Raw genomic sequence first — 14,958 nt, 5'->3', positions numbered from 1 at the left:
ATACAAAGATTTATATGGTGGGTATAAAACAATGTTTATGAAATTCACTGAAAATTTTTAAATGACCAAATCAGTGTAAATTTAAATACAAGTAAATATGTATATAAAAGCATTCTCAATTTTCAGATGCCGTTTTTATTTACACCCCTCGCGTTCTCAAGTGAATAATAATTTTCTTATTAAATTGAGTAAATTGTGAACGTCAAACACGAGTCCCTGTGTTACAAGCTATGGCTGCTTGTGATGTACTTATTACTTATAATAGATATTTGTTTTCTCGAACACGTAATACAATGGAAACTTTATAAGTACTTATATACCTATTTCATTTTCTCTCATAACGAGGAACGCGGAGCATATTATTCTAGCTCTCTCTAACTAATTTCTCTATAACGCCGATAAGTTAATATACTAACTGTCAAATCTTCATACAGGGGTAGCCTGTAGGAGTCTCACCCCAACCCCTAGCTAAAATTAATTCTCAAAAGCAAGCTTTTTGTCAATAAAAAATCCAAAAAATATGTAAACATATTCAAATCAGTATTTAAAAAAAATCTTTCTGAATATTTCACCTTAAATACTTCATTTCTATTTCAACATTAGATTTTTTTTACTATGACGATAAGTAATCTTTGAATGTTATTCACCAACTGCTTTGAAATTTTGACACAATTATTGACACATTCTATAAGCGCGTGTTTTCTACATTCGTGTAACAGGTGAATTTTTTTAAAACTTTTTACCTCAATGGCAGTGCCATATATTGAAAGTAATTGCTATACTCGTAAAACTCATGGCGGACAGCATACTGGCGCATGGCTCATGACGGACAGCGTACTTTTTGACAACTGCTATATATTCATATCCACAGCCAATGTGAAATATATAAATAAATCTATATAAATACATATATACCTACATTCATTTACACATTCATAAACATAATTAACTTATATTTTTTTTACAGAGACCTATCAAGCCACCGTATGTGTCTTTTGGTGGATGTTTTTTTTTCAGTATTTTTTTTATCTATTTTAACATACTGTATACACAGAAAAGAAAGAAAAAAATTGAAAATTGTACCAATTTCATAATATTAACAGTATTAACTATTGATCATTTGCCCATTCCATTCAATTGTGAAATTAATTGCTGGAAAATATGATTCTTGTCACGACATTCTCTCGTAGTTATATCGAACTGATACAAATTGTATTACACGATTGATACAGTTGGTATTAAAGTGAAATGTTTGTCAACCCTGTTATCTTGGTAGGTAGGTACGTGGGCTAGGTACTTCCGGATAGGGCATGCCCCTCTGCGGGGGGTCACACTGAATGTGACGGGCCTGTAATTGCCTGCATCACTCTTCCCATCTCATGAAATACTATTTCACATTTACTAATTATCAACTATAACTTCAAATCGATAAGCATTAGATATGATCTTAAAATAGCGGGAGTCTCTTAAAATAGCAATGCATTATGTGCTTGAGAATAGCACTGAATCATGTATGTAGTATTTGAAGGAGAATATGTTTGTTTTAAGTATTGATTCACCAGACCCTATCAACACCTTATGGTATATTGATTGAAACCCTTATCCATACCCCAATGACGCATAGGGCACTGCATCATATAAATGCAGTGTTTTTTTCTTGATCGTTAACACATGAAGGAAAATTTATCAGCCTTCCGCTTCAGGTAATAATATTGAATAAATATTAGATTGAAAAAATCACTTATATTTATTTGACCCCTTCCGGGAATTGAACCCGGGACCTCCAGAACGGTAGCTGAGCATGCTGACCATTACACTACGGAGGCGGAAAATGGTATGTAGGGCACATAATCGGATTGCCTTTTCTTTCTTCAACTATATGTGTGAGCCCATTTTAAATGTCCATAAATACTTCCTAAATATTTTATTTCCATGACTAAGTTTCACGCATTAGTTCAACCAACGGAAAGGGGGATTTAAAAGATTTTATTTAAGCAATAATATTCACTTTCTATCAATAAATTAGGCTAGAATATTTCTAATTAATTAACTACAGTTGACTTGAAGTGCTGTTTGCTATTTATGTGACTTTCCGTACCTAACAAAAATGCATATTTTTATTTTATGTTAAGCCTTCAAACCGCATATTATTCAACTTAAAACTGGAGTATTCTGTATTTTGTTGTCAGCATATACCTTTAAATTATGTAATTAACACAATTAATAATTACTACATTAAACGAACGAGATGATAATGTTATATGGTAAACCAATACAGGGATTATGAAAAAGTGTTCAACAATTCTTGACTTATTATTATTTATTTTTTTTGACATCTCATCAAAGATGAAGAAGAATATGGAAGCCTGGCAACTATGACTCCTGTAATTGGAGAGAATCCAGATATTGTGAACAAGTATTTGGACACACTCAAAATGTTGTAAATAAATTGTCTGGTCAAATTATAAGCTTAAATAATAAAAATAAAAATGGTATTTTCTGGCGTTTCTCGTGTGTGTGATTATAATCCAGGATTTGGACCTCACATACTAATATAAGAGTTTCTGCTTAGTAAAAAGCTTCCTTGCATCTCACCAATAGATGTCTCTAGTGAAGTTCTAGTGATTCAGGAACAAGGTTTCTAAATTGTTATTAGATTAAAACCAATATTTTTAGCTTTTCCACTTTTTTATTTGACCAGCGACCGGGTTTCGTCGTTGCCGACATCATCAGACTGGTCTGATGATGTCGGCAACGACGAAACCCGGTCGCTGGTCAAATAAAAAAGTGGAAAAGCTAAAAATATTGGTTTTAATCTAATAATAAATTAAAAATGTAATTCCATCACGAAGTGTCAGTGGATAATATAAATATGTTTCTAAATTGGTTCATATATACAGAACTTCCAGGAATTTGAGTAGTGTGGTTGTCAATAATGGGTAGAATTGGTGAATGTTACACGTGTGTAAAGTGATCACTTAAACCAGCCTATGACGGTTGTCAGCCCCGTAAATGCCCAGGTTTCCATATTCTTCTTCATCTTTGATGAGATTTCAAAAAAAATAATATGAAAATAACTCCTGTAATTGGAGAGAATCCAGATTTTGTGAACAAGTATTTGGACACACTCAAAATGTTGTAAATTCTTGACTTGTTACGCTCCTTACCTAATTCGTCCCTCCTTAATCCTTCTGTTTCGTGTCTGTGCTATTTTTCCCCACTTAAACCTTGAGGAACATCTATTGACACCAGCGAAGGAAATTGATGGCATGTTAACGTTGAGGATCAACTCTGAATGGTGATAACGATATCTTAAAAGTTGTGCGCATTGCCTAAATTTTAGGCGTAAAAAATCATTCAATTTACAAAATTTTGAGTGTATGCAAATACTTGTTCACAAATCGGGATTATCTCCAACTCGGAATTATTTTTTAATTTACTATAATTTTTTTTGACACCTTCACATAGATGAAGATGTCATCTATGTTGAGATGTAAAAAAATAATATAAAATCTTTCAGTATAGTTCACAAAGAGGCGCATTAATTTTTTTTTTCATACTTTAAACTTTCTTAACTAACTAACTAACCATCACGCCGCTTCTCCGCAGGGGTAGGCAGAGAGAATAGAGCGCCACACCACTCTGTCCTTGCAAACATTCTTCGCCTCTTCCACGTTCATGCATCTCCTCATACATACCCGCCGATTGTTACGACTCCTAACCTGACCACTTTCAAGTATTTGGCATACCTGATCGTGCCATGTTTTTCTCGGTCTTCCTCTGCTTCTTTTCCTACTGACATTCGCCTCATAAATTTGTTTTACCGTTCTTTCGTCACTCATTCGTTCCACATGTCCAAACCATCTCAACACACCTTTCTTAATTTTATCGATAATGCTTATCTCAGCTTTGCATTCCTTCCTTATTTCACTATTCGCACATCTATCGTACATCGTTACTTTCTTAACGCATAACAGAACCTTGAAGAGGCACGTCACCTAAAACATGATTGAATTACATTGCTGGGTACATCCCTTTAAATGGGATGAGTCAGGGCAAAGCCGCTCAACGCTGTTGCGGCGCCCTTGGAACTTGACCTTAAAGTTTTTGACTATCTGAAACAGATTAATACTAATTTCTTTCCCCCCTTCAACATTTTATCGAGAATGTTATGAGTATTCATTTTTTGACATCTCATCAAAGATGAAGAAGAATATGGAAGTCTGGGCATAACCGGACTGACGACCGTCATAGGCTTGTTTAAGTGATCACTTTACACACGTGTAACATTCACCAATTCTACCCATTATTGACAACCACACTAATTCCAAGATTTTGAGTACGGGTAGAATTGGTAAATGTTACACGTGTGTAAAATAATCAATTTAAAGTAAACCAGCCTATATATAGGTTGTCGGCCCCGTATATGCCCATACTTCCATATTCGTCTTCATCTTTGATGAGATGTCAAAAAATAATAAGAAAAATAACTCCTATAATTGGAGATAATTCAGATTTGTGAACAAGTATTTGGACACACTCAAAATGTTGTAAATGAGTATTCATATTTCAGAAAATGCAGATAATTAAATTTAAATTGGAATAAAAACGGTCAATTATAAAATTTTACGGTTTTTTTTACGTTTTGGCGTCCTGAAAAAATCATCTGAGGGCGCCAGGGGGATAAAAGCCAACACAGATTACAAATGAGTAACTGTCAAAAGATAAAACGCATAGTAAGTTCACGAGAATATATCAGAAGGTAAACGTACTAATTGATCAAACACACAGTCTGATGTAGTTTTCACTGTATTTTTATTTATTTTTTGTTGGAAAAAAAAACATTGTTTTCATTGTAAGAAAACTTATTGTAAAAAGAACCATAGATAATGTGAAAAAAACGATTATTTTCAATTCACATTGAAAGAAAAGTGCAACGGGTAATCCGATTTGTTCTTCTTTATATAAATTAATTTTGATAGGTACAGAGAATTATATATAATTTTATTATATTTTAATATCTCGAATGATAATGGATAAATTAATATTTTTACATAGATAAAGTACACAAATTATACCTTCATGTTTTTCCTTTTTTTAAATGAATGTATTTAATAAAATTATGAAAAAAAAAACGTATTTTGTATGACGATATAGGAGACAAAAATAAATCAGTGTATAAACATACCAATTTTTATTTGAAATAAGAATTATGTATCCATCATACATACATTAAAATATTTTTTTAAAGTATTGTACGAACATGTAAAACCGATACAGTTATATTGAAATAAACAATATTTAGACCGATATGTGTAGTAACTTATTGGTCGTCGTGCTGATATCAACAGGTATGTGAAATACGTTAATGCCATTCTGACTAGTAAAAACAGTAATTAATATGCACACGATGTAGCTTGATTCCATATTCGTTGCATACGTGCTGAGAACACTGATTCTTACCAAAAGAAGTCTAGTATTCACAGAATGGCACCGTTCGGGTTTCCCCGATATATACGTCAATGTCTTCAGCTAACATGTGAGCCAAACATTATTTGATAATTTAGTTAATCGATCTGGCGGTCACGTTGTGGTATCATTTCGTGTTTTTTGAATAATACTTTTTGTATTTCGTTGTATTTTACATCATACAATCTAAATCAAATAAAGCTTAGCGTGCGTAAAGAGGTACTAGGCAAAAATCTATATTCGCAGTATTTTTACATAATGCAAACTATGCCATGTTCTCTCAGGTTCCGCGGCTTCACATGTTAGCCAATGCTTTTGAAAGTATAGATTTATTTAATATATTGTTATCCACCTTGAAGTATGTAGTTTCTCAGCATTTTTTCTCTATGTTATAATGGATAAATTTAAACGTTGTCTTTCACTCTCTCTCGCTGCTCGATGATAGTGTGTGAAGGAGACGTGTATTTTATGTTTAAGACTTTTTGTTTCTCTATTAGTGTATTTTTATATATGATACTTTATATGTGTATTATGTTAAAGGCATAAGCCGTTTGAAAAATAAATAATCACCCGAAATATTGCCTATGTACTCTTAAAGAGAGGAGGTAAGAACGACTGTACTGTCACTATTGTTAGGCGTGTCTACAAAATTGAAAAGTTGTGAAAATCATTGTAACTTATTCGCTTCCTGAAATATAATAGTTTTGTGACCCCCACTCGACCAATTTTCCCGGTTGTCTTCAGAAGCAAAACGGGAATAAAAAGAGTGCGTAAAAAATGGTGTCCCTTGCCCATCCAGTGACGTTATGTAAATCTTTTTTGCGAGATATCATCAGAAGAAAGGCTCGCAAGAAATGCAAGAAAACTTTTTCACTAGCAGACCGCAGCGCGTGACGGAGCACAGAGCAGGCGAGCGTGACGTTTTATGGACCCGAGGCCTAATTTTGAAACCTGCCTTCAATATTCAATCCGATTACTCTCCCAACCTATGTTGAAGATGTCACTATTTGCCTTTAAAAGCTGTTTCGGGGAAATGCAAAACGCACCTGTTCGTGAATTAAAGGGGAAAAGTTCTTACTAAAATATGTACATACTAACGCGACTAATAAATATTGCCGATTTCAGCAAAAGTTTATTTAAAACGAATAATACAAGCGTCGCGCTGCGCTATGTATGAAATATTCGCCAAAAGCTCTCACATTCGATATATTTTTTAAAAGGAATAACCCGCAAAGCCTCTACTCTTAGAAGCTTGTCGGCGGGTACCATAGTAAGGACAGGAAAGGTAAATATGAAAAACACATCACACACACCCAGACCAATCGAAAATAAATATTTCTTGAATTTATTTTGCAATTAGTGGGAATCGGATCCACGACGCCAGTTTCGCAGTAGAGCGTCTCCCCAACTATGCCACGGCGCCTGCTGTGATTGAAATTGTTTCAGTAAAATGTGCTATCGTTTAGATCGTTTTACATGTTAGATCGTTTTACATGTTATATGATTTTCATGATTTTTCCATAATGAACCATGATTTTCAAAATAAATTTGCACAATTCGCAAGCGCTGTTCTGGCGTCAGTCTATTCATGGTGAAATGGCAAAACGTACTGACTACAAATCAACTTCCACTGTCAAATTGACAGTCTGTAGAAACAATATTGACAGATTAAAATCCAAACCTCCCACAGTAAAAACACCCTTTATATAATGAACATGTTTAAACATAACGCAGAGTATTCGTAGTGGCGTTTAGAGCAGTCGTAATCATCAACCGCGATTGAGTATGCCCGAAATAAGATTTTTGTCTCGAAACTGCAGAACACCCACTCCAGCAGCTTGCGCCAGTTGACCCCGACTGCTTTATGTTGCTCGTGTGCATCTGCACTTACAGTTAAAGATAATACTGTCGACAATTTTGATCCCTTTTTAAATTATATTTCTGCCGTGAATTATATTCTGTCCTTTTCAATCTTACAAAAACATATCTATTTTTTTAGTGAGTTATCTGAAGTCTTTAAAGTGTGGGTTACTTTTACTTACCCGAGAAAAATATCAGATACAAAACATTCTCATCGTTATATGGATTCACTTCTTCCACCGTGTAAAGTCCATATATAATACAACCCTACTTTTACATCCACTACATCTAGTGGACCAGGGCAGGAACACGTAGTTTTGTGGCTGGAAGACTATTTATTTTGAATAGGAAATTTGCAATAGAGAAAACAATCGCAACATATGAAATAATTGTATTTTTTCCAAGATTATATATTTTATATTTGCTGTAATCGTTTTCTTAACCTAACTTAACTTAACATACGATAAATCTTAACTTAATTTTCATAAAACCCTGGTTACATTAGAAGTAATTGAATATTTTGTTTAAAATATCATTTTTGTTTTGAAAAAATTAGTTTTTCTTCGAAATAAATATATGGTTCGGGAAAGGAAGGGTTATGTCTATAAATGCCCAGACTTCCATATTCTTCATCATCTTTGTTGAGATATTGAAAAAATTATGTGGGATTTAAAATTATTCAACATTTAAAATCTATCATATATATCTACCACCCAATTAAGGTATATTTAACATAACAATTTAAAAAAAACATGCATATATATACCTGTATTTATTGCACAATAGATATTACCGTATCATAAATCATTTTAATTTCTTTGAACAAGATCCGCGTGGTCCATATAGCACGGCACGGCTCCTTCGAACAAAGGTTTTCCAGTTTAGGTAATTACAAGGCGCTCGCAGTGTCTTCGGTCTTCCTTGATCCTTGTTCAGGTAGGCCCTCATTATTTCACCGCTTGCATTACCGCAACTGCCCGTTGGTCAGTCAAATGTAGCGTAAAATAATTTGGTCCCACCTGTGATGGACTACCCGCTCACTAGCGGCATAGCGGAGCCGCGGTGCACACTTTGTTTTCGAGCCGGAAAGTACCAGTTTTTTTTAAATTACCTAACGTCCAAGTGACTGAAATCTAGCTACGGCTTGTGGAATATCGTTTATCGTGACCCCACTTATACTCAACTTTTTAAGTTTTATAGCCTATGCTTACTCGTGAGTGGATGATTTACTCTTTATGTTTAAAGTTACTATAATTTCATGTATGTAATTCATGAGTGAAAATTCTAGGCAAAAACACTCACTCCGGAAGGTACCCTGGTTTTCACTAAATCTTGAAGTGTTCAAATAGACGCCATCTTCACATGATATCACGATTTTAAATATTATAATTATAATGTTTTAAACTACACACAGCAACACCAAACCGATTTTCATCGGAGAAATTCATGATTGTATAACACAATATTGTCCGCCTCCGTAGTGTAATGGTCACCACGCTCGGCTACCGTACTGGAGGTCCCGGGTTCGATTCCCAGGGAGGGTCGAATAAATATAAGTGATTTTTTCACTGTAATATTTATTCAATGTAACCCTGGACTGGTACCTGAAGCGGAGGGCTGATCACCTTTCCTTCATGTGTTAATGATCAAGATAACACTGCGTTTATATGATACAGTGCCCTATGCACCATCGGGGTGTGGATAAGGGTTTGAAAAAAAATAACACACTAGAACATAACAAATTACATACATGTGGAGTCGATAAACACAACTATGTTTGAAGTAAGGTCCTTACAGTATATTGCCTATACCCAAATTAACCAGTTGCCTGACATACATAAAATAGAACCCAGTCAGGGATCCAAAATAAATTAACAAAAAAAAATCTTTATTGATAGATATTTATGTTTGAGATTAGTTATATTTTCTCATTTGTTTTCTTTTAATATACTTCTTACCTATGTTTTTCTACGTTTTTTTATATGCCTATTTACTATACCCGTTTTTTGTCTCATATTGTATGATATATATATATATATATATATATATATATATATATATATATATATATATATATATATATATATATATATATATATATATATATATATATATATATATATATATATATATATATATATATATATATATATATTTATATATATATATACAAATATGTATTTTTTTTAATTTCCTTATTTGTTTTCAGTCATGTTGTCCTTAATCCCATGTCCCAAAATGAGAAATAGAAATTACTCGTCGGGAATATTGTTTTTATGACTTTTGAATATAATATGTTTTAAAATAAATTTATTAATTAAACATCGCCAATAAGCAGTTTACTAATAATTGCTTGGAAAGAGTTAGTAGTGGGCTATTCTGTTTGGGTTTCCAATTTGTTGTCACTGTAACATACGAGATACGAGTTCGGTTATATGTATGTACATACATGGAGTTACCGTCTTTCGCTCGACAACAGACATCAAGTTCAGTGATATGACTTTAATTTATATGATTTTTTTATAATTCATTTCAGATACTAATATAATGGGAGCCGCAGAGTGGTGTGGGTACACTACCGCGCCCGGGACGCAGTATGGCTCCTTCTCTCCTCTGCAGCCCTACTGCGACACTGGCGAACACACATCCTCCCTTCACCTCCCAACTGGTAAGAATAATCTATTTATTGTAACTGCAGACAGTTGGTAGGATTCCATTTCAAATTTTCGGGTAAAACATATATCCAAAGTTAAACAAGGTTAATGGATTGAAATCTATCTTTATTAACATTTTTTACGGCATGACAGCCTTTATAAATAATATGATTATGTAAAATTAAAATAACAATAATAAAAAACAAAAAGAAAAATAAGTAATAAAACAAATGCAAAACTTGGTGAATTTTTTAAAAAAATTATATATATGGTATATGATAATATGTGACGCGTTGCGTCTTATTAAGACATTAAACATGTGTAACGGTGTTAGAAAATGATGCAGAATACATCGTAACACGTGTCACAATAGATTTTAAGAAATAGATTATTATAATTGATTATTTTCGAAATAGATTATCATAGATAATTATCGATATTCAAATTTCAGTAACATACTGTTATTAAAATTAAATCATTGTTTCTTTTAAACATGCTACTTACCTTATGTTTTTTAAAATGCCTATTTATTATTTATATTTATTGTTTTACATTTCGCCGTGTATTCATTTTGTTAATATTTTTTTTCTTTTTTGTAACTTTCATATTTGTGTTACAGTCTCGTTAACCTTAATCCCATGTCCCAAAATGAGAAATATAAATTACTCATCGGGAATTTTGTATATGCATATTACTTATGTACAATATATATATATGTAATATATTTTGAAATAACAAAAAAAAATTACATTCAAAATTTAATAAAGTCTGTAATAATCAATTAATATTTTTTAAATGAATTTAAAAAAAGTATTTTTGCGCGACATGACTTTTGATTCTAGAAACACGCTCTACTAATTTCTACTGACCTAAAGAAAGGGTCAACAATTGAAGTGAGTATTTGTATTCAGTAAAACTACTTAGGTATATGTTAGGAAAAAAAACTTTCCATCCACCCTTCCCAGCTTGAATCAAAACGGGGAATTTGTATTTCCGATGGCTTATTGGCACATCAACAAGGTGATAATCGGTTTCGATGGTCATCCCAGAGAATGTGCGAAGTTCCGGTAGACCTCCCACCTCTGCATACCGCGTATCCGATGTTTCCGCTCCGACGAAGGATTACTCACTCCGATATTGACCTACGGGCACCGGTTACTAGCCACTCACTAGGTTACGGCAACACTCGCAACCTGTGTTCTCCTACAATTTTACCCATGTTTTTTATCTTGAATGCAACAAGATCTAAAAAATTTAACACTTTATGTAAATAAGAATTAAACGCAATAGATCCCAGTACACCCGAATAGGTGTAGAGACACTATGGTAATCTTCTTCTGTTCGAGTCATGGCAGGTCCCCTGACGTCGAGGGTCACTTGAGAGTAACTGCCCTTGCCTTGGGCAACTCTAGAAACATTATGTTTTCAAATCTTCCTTACATTTTAATTCTTCTTCTTTTGATCCTTATATGCACCCAGTGGTGCATAGGGCACTGCATCATATCCAAGCAGTGTTATCTTGATCGTTAATTGCACGAAGGCAAGGTTATCAGCCCTGCGCCTCAGGTACCAGTCCACGGTGATATTAAATAAATATGAAAGTGAAAACCACCCATATTTAATTTGAGCCCCCTGGGAATCAAACCCGGGACCTTCAGCACGGTAGCCACATGCGCTAACCGCTACAGTACGGAGGCGGACATTTAATTTGAATTATTCAGACGTTAGAATGTTGCGAGAACAGGAACTCCAAGGAATACGTTGAAACAATTTAACTTTTTTTCTATTCCGCAGTGTTGCCGGACACCAGTTGCAGCCACCCCAAGGCCGAGTTCGGCGGCGGCTCGCCAGGGGGCTCCGCGCGGCCACCCTACCCCGCCCTCACGGAGCTGGAGCCCCTGCTGAACCCGCACTACCCCGCGGAGCCGGCGCCCTACTCCAACAACTGGGCGCCCAACGGCTGCAACTCGTACAACAACTACCAGTACAACAACGCGGCGGGCAACAACAACCTGACGTGCGCGCAGCCGCAGGCGCCCTACCTCAACCCGCCCGGGCCCACTGTCATGCTCTACCCGCACCTGTACTCCACAGTCAACCAGAATCAGATCCACTTCCACCTGCACAGCTCTCCGGACAAGCTGGACCAGTACTTCTCGGGAGACAGCTCGCTCACCATCAGCTCGGGCGCTTCGCTCAAGAGCAGTATCGAGATCCTCGGCGCCCCCCCGCCGGCCCTTGACGGAGAAGCCCCGAGACCTCTCAGCGGAGGCGCCATGACCTCCGACCCGTCAGGAGTGTGGAGACCTTACTAGCGTCCATCATTCGTGACTGACTGGACAATTCTTCTCATTGTGATTTGCGTCGATATTTATTTTATTTTTTTAATTAATCAAAACGATATTATTTTTTGACATCTCAACATAGAGGAAGAAGAATATGGAAGAAAAATCATAAAATATGTGAGAAATTTGTTCATTTAAGAGTTGAAAGAATTGAGTTTTTAAATCAAAAATCTTCCTGAATGAATGATAAACATTAAGATATGTTGATCCATAAAAGCTAAACATTATCAGGATGTTTTTTTTTAACATCTCAACATAGATGAAGAATAATAAAAAAGTCTAGGCATTAACGGGGCTTACGACCGTTATAGGCTGGTTTAAGTGATCACTTTACACACGTGTAACATTCACCAATTCTACCCATGATTGAATACCACACTTCTCAATTCTTAGAAGCTCTATATATATATATATATATATATATATATATATATATATATATATATATATATATATATATATATATATATATATATATATATATATATATATATATATATATATATATATATATATATATATATATATATATATATATATATATATATATATATATATATATATATATATATATATATATATATATATATATATATATATACATATATACATACATTGTGCTTGGGTCACTAGAACTTCTTTAGAGACACCTATTGTGAGATGAAAGAAGCTTTTTACTAAGCAGGCTTATAGGCTGGTTTAAGTGATCACTTTACACACGTGTAACATTCACCAATTCTACCCATGATTGAATACCACACTTCTCAATTCTTAGAAGCTCTATATATATATATATATATATATATATATATATATATATATATATATATATATATATATATATATATATATATATATATACATATATACATACATTGTGCTTGGGTCACTAGAACTTCTTTAGAGACACCTATTGTGAGATGAAAGAAGCTTTTTACTAAGCAGAAACCTTTCTATGTTGAGTTGTCAAAAAATAATATGAAAAATAAATCCTATAATTGGAGAAAACCCAGATTTGTGTACTAGTATTTGGATACACTCAACATGTTGTAATCAAAATGATTATTCCTATCAATCGCTAAGACAATAATTTATTAGGTATCCGTGTTACCTGTGTAAAAATGATTATGGAAAAACACTGTGTATAATATTACAAATATTTACAAATGTGGCGATATTTTACGTTGGTGAGAAAATGTACATTTTATTACATTATATGATAATTAATAAAAAAATTAAAATATGTATCAATAGGTATAAGTATTGATAATACTTACCCGTGTATATAAATTAAGTAAATATAGGTTAATGCAAAATACTTGGAGTTTAAGTCTTAAATCTTCCATATACATAATTATCCTAATTCCCATCCTATCGTAATATCCTAATCCTGTCAAATCTACGATTTTTTTCATAACAGTTTCCTGTTAGTTTTGTTTAACATGCTTTATAAGCGGATATTTAATATTATCTACTCCTACAGCCGTAAAAATAATAATGAAATGGATTAATTCTTACGTTTTCAATAGTCTTCTATTAATTCCATTAGCCTAGCAATCTTAGTCAAAGTGAAAATGTGCGCAAGTCGAAAAAACAAATAGTCGTAATGTAAAATGTATAATTCTGTTAGTGACCGACTGCACAAGAGACCAGACGTCTGTTGGCCCCCTTTTTTTTATTTTTTTTTTTTTTAAATATTTTTATATTTATTTTTAACTCCTTGTCTTTCAATAACTCTTTACTTTTCAAAACCGTATATTTAAAAACTTATTTTGCTCAATACAAAAGCGGTATTTTAAGAATAAAAAATCAATTACGTTTAATGTTACCTGGGTTCGAAGAAAATTAAGTTGTGGGTTATCGAATATTCTGCCTTAAAAAATAATTGAAAAATGCACTGAGTTCGATATAAATATTATGTTATTCGCAGAATACGTAAATACTCGTAGTATATTGTCCGAAAGTCACACTTGACCGGATATTCTTTATTATTGTATGTAATTCAACCTTATCCGCACCCTATGGTGCATAGGGCAGTGCATCATATAAACGCAGTGTTGTTATATAATTAGAGTGAAAAATCACCTATATTTATTTGACCCCCCCCCCCCTAGGAATCAAACCCCGGACCACCAGCACGGTAGTCGAGGGTGCTGACGATTACACGACGGAGGCGCATGTAAATTGACAATATTCAAATAGTACAAACTATAATTGTATTTTATTATGTATTAAGGTGAATATGTTGTTTTACTGGACGTTTCGTCGCTAAAAGTGAAACATAAAAAATATTTTAAAAAGTAACATCACGCGTCAATGTAAAATACAGTGCATTTTGAGGGTATTTACGGTAATTTATCGGAATTTATATATGACTGCCTATCTATAATACCGGGCCAAGGTGTACTTTACCAATACGCTTACGTTAATAAAACTGATAAACTGAATTTTGATTTATTATTTCGAGAAATAAAAATACTTTGTGTTCTGATCCACTCACATTTTTATTAACCAACTAGTTTCGGCAACAACCTGTTGCCCTCTTCAGGGTTATATTTATTACTTACTAGTAATACTTATTAGTAATAAATGTTACCCTGAAGAGGGCAACAGGTTGTTGCCGAAACTAG

The 14,958-nt window shown here is 33.7% G+C and overlaps 1 protein-coding gene across 4 annotated transcripts in view; it reads left to right on the top strand.

Moving 5' to 3' along the window:
- Positions 1–12,605, top strand: part of LOC148300102 (protein lozenge-like) — a 61,264-nt gene extending 48,659 nt beyond the window's left edge. For all 4 annotated transcript variants that reach the window (XM_088275269.1, XM_088275270.1, XM_088275272.1 and 1 more), the window contains exons 6-7: positions 9,866–9,997; positions 11,778–12,605. In XM_088275269.1, the coding sequence (XP_088131395.1) occupies positions 9,866–9,997; positions 11,778–12,298 (653 nt within the window). In that variant the 3' untranslated portion in view covers positions 12,299–12,605. The remainder of the gene's footprint in view (positions 1–9,865; positions 9,998–11,777) is intronic.
- Positions 12,606–14,958: the final 2,353 nt, after the last annotated feature.

This window comes from Brachycentrus maculatus, unplaced genomic scaffold (assembly GCF_059751285.1).
Source record: "Brachycentrus maculatus isolate JH-2025_06_01 unplaced genomic scaffold, ASM5975128v1 h1tg000837l, whole genome shotgun sequence".
Classification (NCBI taxonomy): domain Eukaryota; kingdom Metazoa; phylum Arthropoda; class Insecta; order Trichoptera; family Brachycentridae; genus Brachycentrus; species Brachycentrus maculatus.
The sequence above is the reverse complement of the archived record's forward strand: the minus strand, read 5'-3'. Positions and strand labels throughout refer to the sequence as shown.